The following is a 22329-nucleotide window of genomic DNA, read 5'->3' on the forward strand; positions in this document are numbered from 1 at the left end:
CAGGAGCTGAGGGGCGCTTTAACAGCTTCAACGAAGCCAGCTGACAGCTCTGCAGATGCCTTGTAAAAGCTCGCTGTTCACACGGCTCCTATACAGGGAAAATCGCCCTTTGGGGTGTGCAGGAGGCAGAAGTCGCTCTGGTGGCGGAGGAGGGGCGCTGTAGACGGGCGGACTGACCATTTGGAAACTTGGGCACTGCCCGAGGGCCCAGGGTCAGTAGGGGGCCCAATGAGATGCCCCTGGTACCTTTTTCATAGGTTTTTTTGAGTTTGGGCAAGGACACAGGGGCCCCATGATCCCCTATTACCCGGGGGCCCCATGAGTTGTCAGTCCGCCCCTGGCTGTAGGCATGAGCGGGGGGGGGGGGGGCACGTTGTCCTCATCTCCCAAACATTCAACAACAGGATCTCTGGTGGGAGCTAAAACGTTAGTTAATCATTATTCCTGTCCGGGCAGGTCGGTGGTGGAAGGTGTCATGGTATGTACATAGGCGGTGTCATTGATTGAACAGATCTGCAGGAGGGGTGGCCCTGTGATGAGAGGTCAGAGTCCTCCTGAAGGCAGCATGGAGGGGCCAAGCTGGAGGAAGCTGGAGAGACAGGTGAGCAGACACCCAACCATCCCACACACCTGGATGGATCAGTGACACCACCGACAACAGATACCGTCACCACCAGGGGCGGACTGACAACCCATGAGGCCCCTGGGCAATAGGGGATCATGGGGCCCCTGTGTCCTTGCCCAAACTCAAAAAAGCCTATGAAAAAGGTACCAGGGGCATCTCATGGGGCCCCCTACTGACCCCGGGCCCTCGGGCAGTGCCCGAGTTTCCAAATGGTCAGTCCGCCCCTGGTCACCATAAACCAACTGTCTGTGTAACTCCAATGAAGGGCAACGCCGGCCGAGACTTTCTGCTTTTAGCCTTCCATAGAGCGAGGAAGGGTCGGATCCACCGTCAGAGTATTCTAGCTCACTGTGTCCCCTTTAGGGAGATTTTCCCTCACTTCCTGTCCTGGTGACCACACAGGAAGTGGGGAATCTTTGCACAAGGTATAGCCACCCCCAAACACTTACTTGTCAGGTGACGGCCCCTGGACAGTCCATTGCAGTGCACTTTAACAGGCACTGTAATAACTTGCCACCACAGTCCGGGAATTGGATCTGCGCAATCTTTTGTAATGCGGTGCAGCACATCGAGTGGTGGTGTGTCGTGCTGGCGGGTTTCTGAAATGCAGCTGCGTTGTTTGATTGCCCATCAGAGTGCCCCCTTACATCAGATATCCCCATCAGAGTGCCCCCCTTACATCAGATATCCCCATCAGAGTGCCCCCCTTACATCAGATATCCCCATTAGAGTGCCCACCTTACATCAGTGTCCCCATCAGAGTGCCCCCCTTACATCAGTGTCCCCATCAGAGTGCCCACCTTACATCAGGTGTCCCCATCAGAGTTCCCCCTTACATCAGTGTCCCCATCAGAGTGCCCACCTTACATCAGGTGTCCCCATCAGAGTTCCCCCTTACATCAGTGTCCCCATCAGAGTGCCCCCCTTACATCAGATGTCCCCATCAGAGTGCCCCCCTTACATCAGTGTCCCCATCAGAGTGCCCCCTTTCATCAGTGTCCCCATCAGAGTGCCCCCTTTCATCAGTGTCCCCATCAGAGTGCCCCCTTACATCAGTGTCCCCATCAGAGTGCCCCCCTACATCAGGTGTCCCCATCACAGTGCCCCCTTACATCAGATGTCCCCATCAGAGTGCCCCCTTACATCAGTGTCCCCATCGGAGTACCTCCTTACATCAGGTGTCCCCATCAGAGTACCTCCTTACATCAGGTGTCCCCATCAGAGTACCTCTTTACATCAGAGAGCCCCCTTTTATCAGGTGTCCCCATCAGAGTGCCCCCTTACATCAGAGAGCCCCCTTTTATCAGGTGTCCCCATCAGAGTGCCCCCTTACATCAGAGTGCCCCCTTACATCAGTGTCCCCCCTTACATCAGAGTGCCCCCTTACATCAGTGTCCCCATCAGAGTGCCCCCTTACATCAGTGTCCCCCCTTACATCAGAGTGCCCCCTTACATCAGTGTCCCCATCAGAGTGCCCCCTTACATCAGTTGTCCCCATCAGACTGGCTCATGGATCAGTGGAAGAATTGTCAGAGACTTGGGGGCACCCCAGCCCCCCTAGATCTGGGCCTGCCGGGACTACTGAAGGCTGCCACCAGGGCCCAGTGAGAAGCTTGTATTCAGAATATATATTTATTGATGGAGTTGCAGTAAATCATTTGTGTGTGCGGAGTGCCGCTTTATGTTCCGCTCTTTGTGTTTCCAGGATCTGGAGTGTCAGTACTCCCCCAGTTGCTGGTCCCATCGCATGGACAAGGACACCGTGATAGAGGCTCATGTCCGGGAGACAAGAGAAGGTGAGGGACACCCCGGGGACGATCCCTCCCCCTCCCCCCACATACATTGTTTCAGGTTTAGATATTGTGATGAAGAGTTACATTTCTGTCTGTGACCCCACAGAGGAGATTTTTCCTCTCTTCCTGTCCCCGTGACACCCTGCCAAGCCGCTGTCATTGCAGCAGGAAGCCATGATCAGAAAAAAAAAAAAAACATTGTCAGAAGTTCTGACCCCTCACTTGGGGTTTTTTTTGTCCCCATTTGGGAGATTTCCAATGACTTCCTGTCCTCACAGGAAATGAAGAAAAATCTCCCCAAGTGGGGCTAGAAATCTGATGATCTAACCCCACCCCCACCTCGAAACAAACTGTTTCTATTGGATGCTGCGCCCTCTATTGGGCTCACAGTAAATCAGGATAACAGCCAGCTGATTCTGCTGACACAGCAGCCATTACACACAATGCAGTTCCACCCAGGAGCAGCAGCCCCGCCTTCTGACACCAGTCACGGGGCACTACCTTTTGACACCAGTCACAGGGCACCACCTTTTGACACCAGTCCCACAGTCTGACACCAGTCACGGGGCCCCGCCTTCTGACACCAGTCACTGGGCCCGCCTTCTGACATCAGTCACTGGGCCCCGCCTTCTGACACCAGTCCCACCCTCTGACACCAGTCACTGGGCCCCGCCTTCTGACACCAGTCCTCCCAGTGAGAACTGATAATTCCCCAGTACTGGTAGCACTGGTCATTTCCAACCCTTAGCCCGGGAGGTCAGTAGCCCCGGGGGAGGGGAGAAGGTTCTCTCACAGAGCAGGTGGACTGGAGTGGAGCCAGGCGGTGCGCGACGTCCTCGCGCGTTGCGTCAACATGCATTGTATCAAAGCAGTTTGTAACGCCAATATGTAATGCCAACATTTCCTCCCCCGCTCTGCGCCGGCTGTACCGTGGACTGCTATGATGCAGTCTCCTGTGTGGAAGCCCTGGTGTTCCTGCCACTCCCTCTAAAAACTGACCACACTAGGCATGAGAGCTCAATGTGGTCAGTTCTCTAGCTGTGCTGGGAACTCAGCCTGCTCTCCTCCAATCATCAGACGTGTCCTGACACGCCTCCCCTCCCCTCCCCCCGCACAGCCATTCACTGGGGAGCTCAGTGTGCTGCTGTTTCTCCTCCCCCAGCTCTTATGCAGCTGAGAACAGAGAGAATGTGATCACTTATCATACAGGGAGAAAAGGTTTTGCCTTTCATTTCTATTGTAAATGGTTTTACAAGGTGAGGATTGTCATTTACTGCGTGCAGCAAAGTAACGCCCCTGACAGCGCGCTCTGTACAGCCCTGATGGTGTATATATGGAGGGGAACCCCGAGAGTGAGCTGCCCTCTGCTGCTGCCTACATTGCCTTTCCACAAACTGCGCCTGACAACATTGCTGCTCACATGTCTAATAAACTATCGCACATACAACGCATATCACCACACATGTACTGCACCAGGGGTGGACTGACAACTCATGGGGCCCCCGGGCAATAGGGGATCATGGGGCCCCTGTGTCCTCACCCACACTCAAAAAAGCCTATGAAAAAGGTACCAGGGGCATCTCATGGGGCCCCCTACTGACCCTGGGCCCTTGGGCAGTGCCGGAGTTTCCAAATGGTCAGTTCACCCCTGTACTGCACACGTCACACGTACAGTGCCCATATAACATGCACATACCACATATACACTGCATATATATGGCACAGACACTGCACATCACCACACATTGCCACACATATACTGCACACCCCCCCCATGTCGTACATACTGCACACCACACACGTACCGCACATACACTGCACATATACTGCATATACACTGCGTTGCACAATCAACGCCATACAATACACATACAATGCCAATATAGTGCACATATCACATGTACACCACGCACATATCAAACATACACTACACATATCACGCATACGTCGCACACATATCACACATACACTACACACATACACCGCGCATATATCACACATACTTCGCACACATATCACACGTATGTCGCACACATACACTACAGATATCACACGTACGTTGCACACATATCACACGTACATCACGCACATATTACACATACACAGCACATATCACACGTAGTTTGCACACATATCACAGGTACGTAGCACGCATACACTACACATATCACACGTACGTCGCACACATATCACACATACACTGCACATATCACACGTATGCCGCGTACATATCACACATACACTGCACATATCACACGTATGCCTCACACATATCACACATACATTGCGCACATATCACACATACGTTGCGCACATATCACACATACGTCGCACATATCACACGTATGTTGTGCATATCACACGTATGTTGTGCACATTTCACACGTACGTCACGCATATCACACGTATGTCGTGCACATATCACACGTATGCCTCACACATATCACACATATGTTGTGCACACATCACACATATGTCCTTCACATATCACACGTACGACGCACATATCACACGTATGTCGTGCACATATCACATGTACGCCGCACATATCACACGCTCTCTCATCCATCCTTCCAGACGGCCCACTGATAGGTCTCCGGTTGTCACCTGTCAGGATAGGCCATCATCCTGCAGTCACCTGTCCTATCACATGTCCTCTGATTGTACCATGTGTCCGGCAGGAACACGGATGGCCCGGGCGGTGACACACCCTGCGCTGAATATCCAATATGGAGACCGGGAGAGTGAGAAGATGGACATGTACCTCCCGGAGCTGACATCACACACCTCCAGAGACAAAGGTGACACATGTTCCAGGACTTCCAGTGAATTGAAACCACAAAACTTCTATTAGCAGATGTGGCGGCTGCATTAGTTTTCCTTTGTTTTCACCTGGTGATCCTGCCAGTAACATACTTCCTGTCTTAGGGTGACAACGCTCACTATACTCTGCCTATGGAGGAGCAGTGTTGTCACCCTAGGCTGCTCTGATTTGGACTACAAACACCTCCCCCCTCCCCTCCATTACAGAGACTAGTGCTTTTCTGTCATTTCCAGGGAAGCCGATGATTTCTGGAAGTCAGAAATCCGACCCCCCCGGTGACCACAGGCTCCGCCTTCCAGCGTTTCCTCTGCTGGTGTATATTCATGGAGGATACTGGCAGTTCCTCAGGTAAGTAAGCTGTCCGTCACACTTGTAGCAGCCAATGAGCTGCTCCGGATCTCTTCCAGCTGAACTCCATCCTCCTGGTGTACCGGCTCCTCTTCTGCACTGAAATGGCTTACCCCCCCCCCCCAGCAACAATAGATCCACCACAGCAACAACAGATGCCTTTCAAAAAATGCACCCAGCAACACTTACCCCCCAGCAGCAACAGTAGATACCTTGCAACAAAATATACTTCCCCCATCGGCAACAATAGATCCACCTCAGCAACAATAGACCTTCTGACAGCAACTTAGATCTCCCAGCAACAATAGGCCCCCTCCTCAATAGTAGATCTCTCAGCAACAATAGATCCCTGCCAGCAATATAGACCTTCCAGCAGCACGCTTCAATAGACCCTCCAGCATCCAAAAACAATAGACCCCTCCCTCAACAGTAGATCTCTCACAGCAACAATAGACCCCCTCCGCCAGCAACAAAAGATGACTTTCAACAGAAAAAACCCCAGCAACAATTGACCCCCCTCCCCCAGCAACAACAGATGACTTGAAACAAAATACCCCCCTCCCTTTCCCAGCAACAATAGAGTCCTGCCAGCAACTTAGACCCCCCCAGCATCCAAAAACAATAGACCACTCCCGCAACAGTAGATCTCTTCCAGCACAATAGAATAGACCCTCCCAGCAACAATAGATTACTTTCAACAGAAAAATAGCAACAATAAATCCACCCCAGCAACAATAGATGCCTTGAAACAAAATACTCCCCTTCCTTTCCCAGCAATAATAGATCCAGCCCAGAAACAATAGACACTTGCCAGCAACTTAGATCCCCCAGCATTCAGCAAAAATAGGCCCCTCCCTCAACCATAGATCTCTTGCCACCAATGGAGACTCCCCCAGCAATATATCCTCCATCAGCAACAATAGACCCAACAATTCAGATCTTCTAGCAGCAAGCATCAATAAACCCTCCAGCATCCAGAAACAATAGACCCTTCTCTCAACAGTAGATCTTACCCAGCAACAGTAGAATAGACACCCCCCCAGCAACAATAGGTGCCTTTCAACAAAATACCCCAGCAACAATAGATCCACCCCAGCAACAATAGATGTCTTGAAACATTATACCCCCCCCCCAGCAACAATAAATATGTTTCAACAAAATACCAGCAGCAACAATAGACCACTGCCAGCAACTTATAACCCCCCAGCATTCAGAAACAATAGACCCTTCCAAAAACAGTATCTCTTGGGAATAATTATACCCCCGGCAAAAACAGACCCCCCCAGCAACAATAAATGCTTTGCAGCAAAATACCCCCAGCAACAATAGACTACTGCTAGCAACTTATAACCCCTAAGCATTCAGAAACAATAGACCCCTTCAAAAACAGTATCTCTTGGGAATAATTATACCCCCCGGCAACAATAAATCCCCCACCAGCAACAATAGACCCCTGACAGCAATTTAGATCTTCCAGCAGCAAGCATCAATAGACCATCCAGAAACAATAGACCCCTCCATCAACAGTAGATCTCTCCCAGCAACAATAGACCCTCCTCTCCCCCTCAGCATCAATAGATCCCCCTGAAGCAACCAACATCAATAAATCCTTCTCTGACTTTTTTCTCTTCTGTGGTTAGTAAGGAGGAGTCGGGATTTGCGGCGCCCCCGCTGGTGTCTCATGGTATTGCAGTGATGGCGATGGATTACGATATCGCTCCTGGAGGTGAGAGCGGAAATCAAATCGATCGTCTTCCGGACCCCTCGCAATATTCTGACTTGGTGTCGTTCTCTCAGGTGACATGGACCTCATGGTGTCGCAGGTCAGACGCAGCATCGTCGCCGTTCTTCAACGCTTCCCGCAGATCACGTACGTTTCCTGCAAACTCTTTACTTCTACTTCATAAATTGTTTGTTTAAGATTTTTATGTAAGGAAGGAAAATGTCACCGGAGAGGAGGATTGATCGATGAGATACATTGTATCCAATGACAGAACGATCGATATCGCGGAGGAGGTCATGAACTGTAGCGGCTTCTTTGTATGGATCGTTCACAACCAAATGTAATGAAATCGGTCAGATCTGAGGGGTCGATGTATGAAAAACTGCTTCTGTGACTGTCACCCATCATTCCTGTGATTGACCGATTTCCTGTAATCGTCAGCGCCATCTAGTGGCCATAATGTGGTATTTTCCTGAAATGCCTCAATCAGGAAATGAAGAAAACACCTAATTATGGCCTCTAGATGGCCTTGGTATTTTATAGTGCAGACAAGGGGCCCCAATAGTATAAAGTGCTGACAAGGGGCCCCCAATAGTATAAAGTGCAGACAAGGGGCCCCCATAGTATAAAGTGCAGACAAGTGGCCCCCATAGTATAAAGTGCTGACAAGGGGCCCCCAATAGTATAAAGTGCTGACAAGGGGCCCCCAATAGTTTAAAGTGCAGACATGGGGCCCCCAATAGTATAAAGTGCAGACAAGGGGCCCCCAATAGTATAAAGTGCAGACAAGGGCCCCCCAATAGTATAAAGTACAGACAATGGGCCCCAGTAGTGTGAAATGCAGATTGAAAATGCAACCAAATGTAAATGTATCCGGGAATGTTCTCTGCAGATCCATCTACCTGTGTGGACATTCTGCCGGGGCCCACCTGGCAGCCATGACGCTGAGCACAGACTGGTCACAGTGCGGGGGGGCCACTCCGGACATCAGAGGTCAGTGCCAGACATTAATATTCATCTCTATCCCCTGATAAGAAGTTGGAGGGGAACCCAGAACAGAGATGACCCCCAAGAGATCTGTAGAAAGAGTTCCATCACCCCCCCCCCCCCTCCACTCCTGTTCCATCCTATCACCCCCCCCTCCACTCCTTTTCCATCCTATCACCCCCCCCTCCACTCCTGTTCCATCCTATCACCCCCCCCCCCTCCACTCCTGTTCCATCCTATTACCCCCCCTCCACTCCTGTTCCATCCTATCACCCCCCCCTCCACTCCTGTTCCATCCTATCACCCCCCCCCCTCCACTCCAGTTCCATCCTATCACCCCCCCCCCCCTCCAATTCCATCTTATCACCCCCCTCCCCCTCCACTCCAGTTCCATCCTATCACCCCCCCCCCTCCAATTAAATTCCATCACCCCCCCTCCTCCACTCCAGTTCCATCCCATCACCCCCCCTCCAATTAAATCCCATCACCCCCCCCCTCCTCCACTCCAGTTCCATCCCATCACCCCCCCCCCTCTCCAATTCCATCCTATCACCCCCCCCCCTCCTCCACTCCAGTTCCATCCTATCATCCCCCCCCCCTCCACTTCAGTTCCATCTTATCATCCCCCCCCTCCACTCCAGATCCATCTTATCACCCCCTCCCTTCAATTCCATCTTCTCACCCCTCCACTCCACTCCAGTTCCATCGTCTCACACACCCCGTCACTCCAGATCCATCTTATCACCCCCCCCCTTCAATTCCATCTTCTCACCCCCCCCTCCACTCCTGTTCCATCCTATCACCCCCCCCCCTCCACTCCTGTTCCATCCTATCACCCCCCCCCCTCCACTCCAGTTCCATCCTATCACCCCCCCTTCCAATTCCATCCTATCACCCCCCTCCCCCTCCACTCCACTCCAGTTCCATCTTCTCACACCCCCCTTCACTCCAGATCCATCTTATCACCCCCCTCCAATTCCATCTTCTCACCCCCCCCTCCACTCCACTCCAGTTCCATCTTCTCACCCCCCCTCCACTCCACTCCAGTTCCATCTTATCACGCCCCACAAACACACACACACTCCAATTCCATCTTATCACCCCCCCCCCCCTCCACTCCAATTCCAACTTATCACCCCCCCCTCCTCCACTCCAATTCAATCTTATCACCCCCCCCCCCTCCTCCACTCCAATTCCATCTTATCACCCCCCACTGTTTGCTCGTTTGAAATATTACAAAGTGACCCATTACTGGAGTGTGCGGAGTGCAGCACATTGCGACACCCTGACATACGGTGGGATATTCTGCGACACATCAGAACGCAGCGTGTGAAATGGGAACAATTGTTTAGGATGGGCCCTGGCATTGATCCTGCGTTCATTGATTGATTGATCCTGTAGATCTCTGATTGGTTGATTGTTTTCATTTTCTGACTCTTCTCCCTCCATCTGTCCCCCCAGGGGCCCTCCTGGTCAGCGGAGTGTATGACCTGCTCCCCATCACCCACACCTACGTCAATGACGCCATAAAGATGTCCCAGTAAGAAGGTTTCTTCTTCCCTAATGCTGAGCGCAGTTATCCGTAACAGCCAATCAGAATGTATCCTTCTGTCATACCGACTTCTCGAAGCTGATCACAGCTGAAATCTGATTGGCTGCTAAGCACTGACACTTATCATCATTGCTGACGTGCATTAGTGCCGGTTCACACTACAGCCCAGATGCGTTCCGGACGCGTTTCTGCATGCGCAGTTTTGATGCTTTTTTGACACATTCTGGTGCATTTTTTCCTCTCTTTTTCAATTGAAATAGGCACATGTGCGTTGAGATGCATTTTCGATGCATTTCACAGTGTCCCAGTACAGGTCTGTGCAGGAAAAACGCAGCCTGTTCTACTGGAACTGCCAGCCCTGATGTGAACTATGACACTGACAACCAGATCACCGACTTTCTGTGCGTTTTGGATGCAGAAAAAAGCAACTGAAACACATGGAGTGTGAACTGCCCCTTAAACCTAATATTACTTCACTATGAATGGTGGGCGAAACGCAGCAGCCAATCAGAGAGCAGCTTTTACTACTTTGGTAGAACATCTGTGTTCCCAGAACAGGATGAGGCCAGGGGCGGACTGACAACTCATGGGGCCACCGGGCAATAGGGGATCATGGGGCCCCTGTGTCCTCAACCACACTCAAACCATACCCAAAAAAGCCTATGAAAGATACCAGGGGCATCTCATGGGGCCCTCTACTGACCCCTGGCCCTCGGACAGTGCCCAAATGGTCAGTCCGCCCCTGGACGAGGCAAATATAATGGAATGTAATTCATCGATGTGTTCCGTCTGTTCTGAAATAAATCTTCACACAGCTGCTGCAGATACACTATATTGCCCCAAGTATTGTCCCCGCCCTACCAATCATGGGATTCAGGTGTTCCAATCCCCTCCATATCATGTGATTCAGGTGTTCCAATCCCCTCCAATCATGGGATTCAGGTGTTCCAATCCCCTCCATATCATGTGATTCAGGTGTTCCAATCCCCTCCATATCATGTGATTCAGGTGTTCCAATCCCCTCCCAATCATGTGATTCACGTGTTCCAATCCCCTCCATATCATGTGATTCAGGTGTTCCAATCCCCTCCATATCATGTGATTCAGGTGTTCCAATCCCCTCCATATCATGTGATTCAGGTGTCCCAATCCCCTCCATGGACACAGATGTATACAATCAAGCCCCTAGGCATGCAGACTGCTTCTACAAACATTGGAGAAAGGATAGGTGGCCACCTGGGCAATAAGTCCATCCGTGACATTTCCTGGATACTAAATATTCCACGCTCAACTGTTAGTGGGATTATAACAAAGTGGAAGCAATTGGGAACAACAACCACTCAGCCACCAAGTGGTTGGCCACGTCACATGACAGGGCGGGGTCAGCACATGCTGAAGCGCACAGTGCGCAGAAGTCACCAACTGTCTGCAGAGTCAATAGCTAAAGACCTCCAAACTTGGTGTGGCCTTCAGATGAGCCCAACAACAGTGCGTAGAGAGCTTCATGGAATGGGTTTCCATGGCCGAGCAGCTGCATCCAAGCCTTACATCACCAAGTGCAATGCAAAGCGTCGGATGCTGTGGTGTAAAGCACGCCGCCACTGGACTCTAGAGCAGAGGAGATGTGTTCTCTGGAGTGACCAATCACGCGTCTCTGTCTGGAAATCCAATGGACGTGTCTGGGTTTTGGCGGTGGCCAGGAGAACGGTACTTGCCTGACTGCATTGTGCCAAGTGTAAAGTTTGGTGGAGGGGGGATTATGGTGTGGGGGTGTTTTTCAGGGGTTGGACTTGGCCCCCTAGTTCCAGTGAAGGGAACACTTAAGGCGACATTTTTGACAATTTCATGCTCCCAACTTTGTGGGAAGAGTTTGGGGATCTCCCCTTCCTGTTCCAACATGACTGCCCCCCAGTGCACAAAGCAAGGTCCATAAAGACATGGAGGAGCCAGTTTGGGGTGGAGGAACTTGACTGTCCTGCACAGAGTCCTGACCTCAACCCCATAGAACACCTTTGGGATGAATTAGAGCAGAGACTGTAAGCCAGGCCTCCTCCCCCGACATCAGTGCCTGCCTTACAAATGTGCTTCTGGAAGAATGGTCCAACCTTCCCATAGACACCCTCCTAAACCTTGTGGACGGCCTTCCCAGAAGAGTTGAAGCTGTTATAGCTGCAAAGGGCGGGGCCAACTCAATATTGAACCCTACGGACTAAGACTGGGGGGCCATTATAGGTCATGTGAGGGGAAAGGGCGGGGCCAACTTAATATTGAACCCTACGGACTAAGACAGGGGGCCATTAAAGCTCATGTGTGTGGAAAGGGCGGGGCCAACTCAATATTGAACCCTACGGACTAAGACTGGGGGGCCATTAAAGGTCATGTGAGGGGAAAGGGCGGGGCCAACTTAACCATTAGCCGCCCGGCCAATGGCCGTTTGGCGGCTTCAGATGTGTCTCTTCACTCTGGGTGCACGCCATTTGGCGTGCTCCCGCACATGCGCAGTTTGCGCTAATGCAGAGCGGAGCAGCAGTGCGATCTGTCACCGGCCGTGCACCTTGGACACGGCCGATGACAGATCCGAGTACCAGCTCCAGTTGCTGGTACCATGTGACCTGCTGTGACCAATCACAGCAGGTCACATGACAGTTGTATACATTGGATGGCTTCATTCATGATGCCATCCATTGTATACTAATGCCTAGCTGTGAATGGTCACAGCTAATCACATGCACATGTCATGTGATTAGCTGTGACCAAATCACAGCTAAGCACAAAAAAAAAAAAAAAGCTGAATGAATCGATTTCATTCAGGTAAATGCTTGCTTATAGCAAAGTAATTCTTTGCTATAAGCAAATTGTGTAAAAAAAAAATACTGATCACTTCCCCAAAGTAGTACAATGTTACTATGGTAACATTGTACTACTTTGGTCATAGTAAAATATGAAAAAAAAATCTTAAAAATTTTTTAAAAAATGTAATAAAAAATTAAATATAATAAAAAAAAAAAATATATATATATATTTTTTTTTCATACTGTCACCAGTCAGTGTCCTTGTTAACCGCCATGCCAGTTATATGATGACCCTGTACTGCACTGGTGGCAGTATGTAAAAAAAAAAATAGTGAAAATAATTTTTTTCATTTTTTCATTTTCCGAAAAATTATGACAAAAAAATACAACTTCAAAAAACTCGCCATGCCTCTTATGAAGTACGTCGGACTGTCTACTCTGCAAAAAGGGGTCATTTGGGGATATCTGTACTGTCCTGACATTTGGGGGATATCTGTACTGTTCTGACATTTGGGGGATATCTGTCCTGTCCTGACATTTGGGGGATATCTGTACTGTCCTGACATTTGGGGGATATCTGTACTGTTCTGACATTTGGGGGGATATCTGTACTGTCCTGACATTTGGGGGATATCTGTACTGTTCTGACATTTGGGGGGATATCTGTACTGTCCTGACATTTGGGGGATATCTGTACTATTCTGACATTTGGGGGATCTCTGTACTGTTCTGACATTTGGGGGATATCTGTACTGTCCTGACATTTGGGGGATATCTGTACTGTTCTGACATTTGGGGGGATATCTGTACTGTCCTGACATTTGGGGGATATCTGTACTGTCCTGACATTTGGGGGATATCTGTACTGTTCTGACATTTGGGGGGATATCTGTACTGTCCTGACATTTGGGGGATATCTGTACCGTCCTGACATTTGGGGGATATCTGTACCGTTCTGACATTTGGGGGATATCTGTACCGTCCTGACATTTGGGGGATATCTGTACCATCCTGACATTTGGGGGATATCTGTACCGTCCTGACATTTGGGGGATATCTGTACCGTCCTGACATTTGGGGGATATCTGTACCGTTCTGACATTTGGGGGATATCTGTACTGTTCTGACATTTGGGGGATATCTGTACTGTTCTGACATTCTTGGACCTCAAGAAATTAGATTGGCTGTCAGTACTTCAGGATTGATCAATATTCAGATCTATCCCATAGTTTGTGAACTCTATAACTTTCCTACAGATAAATAATACATCCTAATTTGGGTTATTTTCACCAAAGACATGGAGCAGAATACATCTCGGCCTAAATTTATGAAGAACAATTATTTATTTGTAAACTTTAATAACAGAAACAAAGAAAAATGTGGTTTTTTTTCAAAATTTTTGGTCTTTTTTTGTTAATTTAGCAAAAATTAAAAACCCCAGCGGTGATTAAATACCACCAAAAGAAAGCTCTAGTTGTGTGAAGAAAATGATAAAATTTTAGTTTGGGTACAATGTTGTATGACCGCGCAATTGTCATTCAAAATGTGAGAGCGCTGAAACCTGAAAACTGGCCTGGGCAGGAAGGTGTAAAATTGCCGGGTATTGAAACGGTTAATATTGAACCCTACGGACTAAGACTGGGGGGCCATTAAAGGTCATGTGTGTGGAGAGGCCGGCGGCCCAATACTTGGGGCAATATAGTGTACTTTGAATCTGTCCTCATATGGAGTTGCAACATGCCGGCCAAAAGCTGAAATCAGCCTTGCTGTGGGAGGGGCTACTCTGTAAGCCTATGGACATTGCCATCAGATATATATTTTCATACAAAGTCCATGCATGCTGAGTGATGTGTCAGTGTGACCCTTCCAGGTATTTATTCCCTCTCCCAGAGATCACAGGACTCCCCCTGACAATGTCTTCACCTGATCTTCTCTCCAGAAGGATGGCACCATCTTTGTTCTGGCATCATCCGAATCACCATCTACTTCCTGGACAGAGATGCCGGCTTAGAGATGACACAATCATGTAAATCCTGGTGCCTGTGCAGTTCTTGGCTGTGTTCACAAATGCATGACACAGATCAGCCCCTGACGCAGCCTCTCACCTTGTGACTTGCTACAAAGTTACAATGTACAGTCTGATCACTGGGGGGGGGGAGCCTGAGGAAATGACTCCTCCTTCTACAAAGTTACAATGTACAGTCTAATCACTGGGGGAGGGGCTGAGGAAATGACTCCTCCTCCTTCTACAAAGTTACAATGTACAGTCTGATCACTGGGGGAGGGGAGACTGAGGAAATGCTTCTTCCTCCTTCTACAAAGCTACAATGTACAGTCTGATTACTGAGGGAGGGGAGACTGAGGAAATGTCTACTCCTCCTTCTACAAAGTTACAGTTTACAGTCTGATCACTGGGGGAGGGGAGGCTGAGGAAATGCTCCTCCTCCTTCTACAAAGTTACAATGTACAGTCTGATCACTGGGGGAGGGGAGACTGAGGAAATGACTCCTCCTCCTTCTACAATGTACAGTCTGATCACTAGGGAAGGGAGACTGAGGAAATGCTTCCCCCTGCCTGCAGCAGACGGATGACATCATCTCAGCCTAGGCACAGTTTCTGGACTGACAGGTGAGTAATATATTTTTGCAGACTGAGGATGGATCATGACACTTCTCTTCTTCCACAGGGAGGTGGCAATAAGGAATAGCCCCATACAACTTACAGCACTGCTGAAAAACCATGCAAACAACTGCCAGATGACCATTGCAGTGGCTGAGCATGATTCTCCGGAGTTCCACAGACAATCGCTGGAATATTTCCAGGTAACTCTCTGTATGAAGCACATCCTCTGGGACATGTGGGGAATGGGCAGTAAAATCCATTCCCACCTTCAGGGGGCGCATTCCCTGTTCCCAGAGAGCTGTGCACTAATGAGGGCTCAGCTGCCCCACCCCCGAGGATGCAGCACAGCTCAGTGTACAGTGCTGTCCACTAGGGGCTCCTGGAGCAGCTCACTGCCCTGAGGACACATGTGCATCCCTGCTATGCATGGATTGTCATTGCTGTCATGTCTGAACATGCTCGCTGCCTGGCTGTCATTGTTGTGTCTGAACATGCTCGCTGCCTGGCTGTCATTGTTGTGTCTGAACATGCTCGCTGCCTGGCTGTCATTGCTGATGCGTCTGAACATGCTCACTGCCTGGCTGTCATTGCTGTGTCTGAACATGCTCGCTGCCTGGCTGTCATTGTTGTGTCTGAACATGCTCACTGCCTGGCTGTCATTGTTGTGTCTGAACATGCTCGCTGCCTGGCTGTCATTGCTGTGTCTGAACATGCTCGCTGCCTGGCTGTCATTGTTGTGTCTGAACATGCTCACTGCCTGGCTGTCATTGTTGTGTCTGAACATGCTCGCTGCCTGGCTGTCATTGCTGATGCGTCTGAACATGCTCACTGCCTGGCTGTCTTTGCTGACATGTTTAAACATGCTTATTGCCTGGCTGTCATTGCTGATGCATCTGAACATGCTCACTGCCTGGCTGTCATTGTTGCCGTGTCTGAACATGCTCATTGCTGATGTGTTTGAACATGCTTGCTGCCTGGCTGTCCTTGCTGACATGTCTGAACATGCTCATTGCTGATGTGTTTGAACATGCTTGCTGCCTGGCTGTCCTTGCTGACATGTCTGAACATGCTCGCTGCCTGGCTGTCCTTGCTGACATGTCTGAACATGCTCACTGCCTGGCTGTCCTTGCTGACATGTCTGAACATGCTCACTGTCTGGCTGCTTTGTTTATGAATCTGATTCTCAGAATTCCGTCTACAGAGGTTTGGATGACATTTTCCATCCATTTTTTTCTCTGCAGAGTCTGAAGGATTTGGGCCTCGCCGTCTCCTATCAGAGGGTGGAGGACACGGATCACTTTGATGTCGTAGAACGCTTATCCCAGGATGGATATGTTCTCACTCAGGTGAGATCTGCACCCGCCCCATGTGTCTATACCCGCCCCATGTGTCTATACCCTCCCCATGTGTCTATACCCACCCCATGTGTCTATACCCGCCCCATGTGTCTACACAACACACCCTCCATGCTGGGTTACTTGTTACCAAACCATGTCAGTGAGTGCCGCAGAGCAGACACACGCAGCTGTTTGCAGCAAATGTCTTTCATTTATTCTCTAGATACATCATAATAGACGGGTGAACTCTCTGCTGCAACACTCACCTTCAGTCCAGAGCTGTCCTCTGCACTACTTCTTCTCTGCCTGTAGATGGCAGCAATCATTGAGGCTGAGAGCCCATTTATTTTCCTGCTTTGTGTAAAAGCCGTATTAAACCCAAAAATAAACATTTATGATATTGCAGTGTACCGAGGGCACAATACTTGGGGTGTCAGGAGGGCACAGTACTGGGGGTGTCTGGATGGCACAGTATTGGGGGTGTCAGGAGGGCACATTACTGGGATCAGGAGGGCACAGTACTGGGGGTGTCAGGAGGTCACAGTACTGGGGGAGTCTGGAGGGCACATTACTGGGATCAGGAGGTCACAGTACTGGGGGTGTCTGGAGGGCACACTACTGGGGGTGTCTGGAGGACACACTACTGGGGGTGTTAGGAGGGCACATTACTGGGATCAGGAGGGCACAGTACTGGGGGTGGCAGGAGGGCACAGTACTGGGGGTGGCAGGAGGGCACAGTACTGGGGGTGGCAGGAGGGCACAGTACTGGGGGTGGCAGGAGGGCACAGTACTAGGGGTGTCTGGAGGGCAAAGTACTTGGGGTGTCTAGAGGGCACACTACTGGGGGTGTCTGGAGGGCACAGTACTGGGGGTGTCTGGAGGGCACACTACTGGGGGTGTCTGGAGGGCACACTACTGGGGGTGTCTAGAGGGCACACTACTGGTGGTGTCTGGAGGGCACACTACTGGGGGTGTCTGGAGGGCACACTACTGGGGGTGTCAGGAGGGCACAGTACTGGGGGAGTTCAGAGGGCACATTACTGGGATAAGGAGGGCACAGTACAGGGGGAGTCAGGAGAGCACATTACTGGGATCAGGAGGGCACAGTACAGGGATCAGGAGGGCACAGTACAGGGATCAGGAGGGCACAGTACTGGGATCAGGAGGGCACATTACTGTGATCAGGAGGGCACATTACTGGGATCAGGAGGGCACAGTACAGGGATCAGGAGGGCACAGTACAGGGATCAGGAGGGCACAGTACAGGGATCAGGAGGGCACAGTACTGGGATCACGAGGGCACGATACTGGGATCAGGAGGACACAGTACAGATTCTGGGACACTGCCCAAGACAGCTTTGTAAAAAGCATGACTGTCCCGGCAAATCAGGGACAGTCGGCAAGTATGATGTAATGCAAGATTATCATGGGGCCCCCATGCACCTGGGGCCCCTGGGCAGTGCCCAGCAGTGCTCATGCATCAAGACAGCCCTGTACACTACTCTGCATTATAACACGCTACAACACAGGGATGTCACCTTTGTGCGTCAACTGCCATTCAAAATGAATGCCCTGCAATGCATGTCACCAGGACATGGAAGTGGCCCCGAGTTATGGCCAGCATCGCTCAGCTCAGTCGTGAACGCACCTCCAGGATGCTCCAGCATCAGGTCACCTCTGGGCACCAATTTAGCAGCTGGAATAACCCAACAACTGGAGAGGATATTCCAAGAATTAGGATTCCCGGATTCCAGAGCCTTCTCTCTCTAGTGTAGCACTGTGAACCCTGATAATGGGTCATATATTACCCCCGCCGTGGTTCCCGGGCTCTCCCATTCCTCTGCATAGCCTGAGACCAGCGGGTGAAAATGCGGAGATGGGAACCTGTCCCTTAGGAAATCATGGTAAATGGACTGTACTGCATTTCGGCAAAACGTAAAATGCTGCAGAAAACGCTTAGGTGGGAACCCGGGGTAATTGCGCCTCACATGAGGTATCTTTGTGAATATTGGAGTGAGAGAACTGTAAACTGATATCCTGTAAAGGCTTTGGAAGTGTCGCCTATGGACAATTGTATAGTTCTTTGAGTTTAATGGGAGTACACAATTTTTAAGACTTGACATGTTTGGGATCGATTTACTCGACACAACCCAATCTTCTATATTTTAATTGGGTATATTATTTTGGTTTTTTTCAACACAAAAAAGTTGATACTACTATTTTATTCTCCAGGGGCCTCTGCTTTCAGAAAAAAATATACTTTCTTTGGGGGGGGGGAGGGTTACAGTGAATGCAGATTTTAACATTTGTGCAACAAAAAAATGTAAGACTTGCCCCGGTAGGTGAGTGGTTAACCAGCAGAACTCATTCGAATGCATATTGTGCCGGCACTGATGGCGAGTTTGGTTCTGGCAGTGCAGGTACTGTGCACATGTGTGAGGGGCTGGGAGCTTTAAGATACAGGGACAGCTAACAATGACATGAGCGCCATTTTATGAATGTTGAGCGTTGGCAATGTTACATGTTGGTTTATTTTAGTAATTATTTGTTTCATTTTATTTACAGCTCCTTCTAGAAATGATCTTGAACAAGAGAAGCAAATATCATTAGACCAATGGGAGGCGAATACTGGTGGCATGTGATCAATGGGAGATGAATACTGGGAGTCTGTGATAAATGGGAGACGTATACTAGGAGCATGTGACCAATGGGAAACATATACTGGGAGCATGTGATCAATGGGAGACGAATACTGGGAGCATGTGACCAATGGGAGATGTATACTGGGAGCATGTGACCAATGGGAGATGAATACTGGGAGCATGTGACCAATGGGAGATGAATACTGGGAGCATGTGACCAATGGGAGATGTATTCTGGGAGCATGTGACCAATGGGAGATGTATTCTGGGAGCATGTGACCAATGGGAGATGTATTCTGGGAGCATGTGATCAATGAAAGATGTATTCTGGGAGCATGTGACCAATGGGAGATGTATTCTGGGAGCATGTGACCAATGGGAGATGAATACTGGGAGCCTGTGATAAATGGGAGACGTATACTGGGAGCATGTGATCAATGGGGGACAAATACTAGGAGCATGTGACCAATGGGAAACATATACTGGGAGCATGTGATCAATGGGAGACGAATACTGGGAGCATGTGATAAATGGGAGATGAATACTGGGAGCATGTGACCAATGGGAGACGTATACTGGGAGCATGTGATCAATATGAGATGAATACTGGGAGCCTGTGATCAATGGGAGACATATACTGGGAGCATGTGACCAATGGGAGACGTATACTGGGAGCATGTGACCAATGGGAGACGTATACTGGGAGCATGTGATAAATGGGAGATGTATTCTGGGAGCATTTGACCAATGGGAGATGAATACTGGGAGCCTGTGACCAATGGGAGACGAATACTGGGAGCATGTGACCAATGGGAGACGTGTACTGGGAGCATGCGATAAATGGCAGACGAATACTAGGAGCATGTGACCAATGGAAGACATATACGGGGAGCAATGTGACCAATGGGAGACGAATACTGGGAGCATGTGATCAATGGGAGATGAATACTGGGAGCATGTGACCAATGGGAGATGTATTCTGGGAGCATGTGACCAATGGGAGATGTATTCTGGGAGCATGTGACCAATGGGAGATGTATTCTGGGAGCATGTGACCAATGGGAGATGTATTCTGGGAGCATGTGATCAATGAAAGATGTATTCTGGGAGCATGTGACCAATGGGAGATGTATTCTGGGAGCATGTGATCAATGAAAGACGTATTCTGGGAGCATGTGACCAATGGGAGATGTATTCTGGGAGCATGTGACCAATGGGAGATGTATTCTGGGAGCATGTGACCAATGGGAGACGAATACTTGGGTGATCAATGGCGGACGTACTGTATACTGGGGCACATGTGATCAACACCCCTAGAAAGAAGCTGAAGTTTGATCTGCTTATACTTTGCCTTCCCTGCCCCCTCCCCTCATTAACATAATAATGTATATTGAAAATAAAACCTTTCCGCTCATTTTATTTCCGGCGATGTCATAATATACAAAGTGGCCCTGTGGATGCACCAAATTCAGAAGAATTCCCTCCAGTTGGTAGTTAATGAAACTGGAGGTATGTAGGGCCAACAATAAGCCGGCATACAGAGATATGCAGAGAGCTGGGTGTGGGGAGCAGAATGCAGAGAGCAGAGTGCTGAGTACACGGTGCTGAGTGTGAATTACAGAGTGCTGAGAGTGGAGAGCAGAATGGATGGGAGAAGAACGGATGGTGCTGAGAGTGGAGAGCAGAATGGATGGGAGAAGAACGGATGGTGCTGAGAGTGGAGAGCAGAATGGATGGGAGAAGAACGGATGGTGCTGAGAGTGGAGAGCAGAATGGATGGGAGAAGAACGGATGGTGCTGAGAGTGGAGAGCAGAATGGATGGGAGAAGAACGGATGGTGCTGAGAGTGGAGAGCAGAATGGACGGGAGAAGAACGGATGGTGCTGAGAGTGGAGAGCAGAACGGAAGGTGCTGATAGTGGAGAGCAGAATGGACGGGAGAAGAACGGATGGTGCTGAGAGTGGAGAGCAGAATGGATGGGAGAAGAACGGATGGTGCTGAGAGTGGAGAGCAGAATGGATGGGAGAAGAACGGATGGTGCTGAGAGTGGAGAGCAGAATGGATGGGAGAAGAACGGATGGTGCTGAGAGTGGAGAGCAGAATGGACGGGAGAAGAACGGATGGTGCTGAGAGTGGAGAGCAGAACGGAAGGTGCTGATAGTGGAGAGCAGAATGGACGGGAGAAGAACGGATGGTGCTGAGAGTGGAGAGCAGAATGGACGGGAGAAGAACGGATGGTGCTGAGAGTGGAGAGCAGAACAGAAGGTGCTGAGAGTGGAGAGCAGAATGGATGGGAGAAGAACGGATGGTGCTGAGAGTGGAGAGCAGAATGGATGGGAGAAGAACGGATGGTGCTGAGAGTGGAGAGCAGAATGGATGGTGCTGATAGTGGAGAGCAGAATGGACGGGAGAAGAACGGATGGTGCTGAGAGTGGAGAGCAGAACAGAAGGTGCTGAGAGTGGAGAGCAGAATGGATGGGAGAAGAACAGATGGTGCTGAGAGTGGAGAGCAGAACGGATGGTGCTGAGAGTGGAGAGCAGAACGGATGGGAGAAGAATGGATGGTGCTGAGAGTGGAGAGCAGAATGGATGGGAGAAGAACGGATGGTGCTGAGAATGGACTGTGCGGTTCTGAGAGTGGACTGTGCGGTGCTGAGAGTGGACTGTGCGGTGCTGAGAGTGGACTGTGCGGTGCAGAGAGTGGACTGTGCGGTGCTGAGTGCAGAGTGTGGTGTGTAGAGGACCTGTCCCTATACACTGTACAGCAGAGTGCCATGTTTGCCGCTGAGCAGCATTACACTGATCTTCCCTTTTATTTGCTGTGTAGAGGAGCAACATCAGCAGGAGGCATGGGAACAGCAGTACACTGATCATTCTAGAAATTAGCTGTGCAGGGGGGTGTCAGCAGGAGGCATAGGAACAGCATTACACTGATCGTTCCTTTTATTAGCTGTGCAGAGGAGCAACATCAGCAGGAGGCCTAGGAACAGCAGTACACTTATCTTAACGTTGTTAGCTGATCTTCCTAATGATTAGCTGTGCAAAGGACATGTCAATACACTGATCTTTCTAGTAATTAGCTGT

The 22329-nt window shown here is 49.9% G+C and overlaps 1 protein-coding gene across 2 annotated transcripts; it reads left to right on the forward strand.

The window, feature by feature from the left end:
- The first annotated feature begins 517 nt into the window (after positions 1-517).
- On the forward strand, positions 518-20659 carry LOC149427497 (kynurenine formamidase-like). Of its 2 annotated transcripts, XM_089667963.1 has the most exons (11): positions 518-601; positions 2331-2421; positions 5100-5219; positions 5476-5590; positions 7231-7316; positions 7388-7460; positions 8206-8306; positions 9762-9840; positions 15331-15466; positions 16508-16612; positions 19169-20659. In XM_089667963.1, the coding sequence occupies exons 1-11, from the start codon at positions 536-538 to the stop codon at positions 19211-19213; spliced, it is 1017 nt and encodes a 338-aa protein (XP_089524089.1). In that variant the 5' UTR covers positions 518-535; the 3' UTR covers positions 19214-20659. The 2 variants fall into 2 exon arrangements, with proteins under 2 accessions (XP_089524089.1, XP_089524090.1); XM_089667964.1 differs by lacking the exon at positions 8206-8306 and having other exon boundaries at positions 7231-7460.
- Positions 20660-22329: the final 1670 nt, after the last annotated feature.

This window comes from Staurois parvus, unplaced genomic scaffold (assembly GCF_062004578.1).
Source record: "Staurois parvus isolate SC_StPar_1 unplaced genomic scaffold, SC_StPar_1.0 ptg003712l, whole genome shotgun sequence".
NCBI lineage: Eukaryota > Metazoa > Chordata > Amphibia > Anura > Ranidae > Staurois > Staurois parvus.

Bases quoted from the DNA above. Each gene is read 5' to 3' on its own strand.
- LOC149427497 (XM_089667963.1), top strand. From the start codon at position 536: ATGAGAGGTCAGAGTCCTCCTGAAGGCAGCATGGAGGGGCCAAGCTGG. The intron at 8,307-9,761 runs GTCAGTGCCAGA...CTGTCCCCCCAG, and splicing joins GGCCACTCCGGACATCAGAG to GGGCCCTCCTGGTCAGCGGA. The intron at 16,613-19,168 runs GTGAGATCTGCA...TTTTATTTACAG, and splicing joins ATGGATATGTTCTCACTCAG to CTCCTTCTAGAAATGATCTT.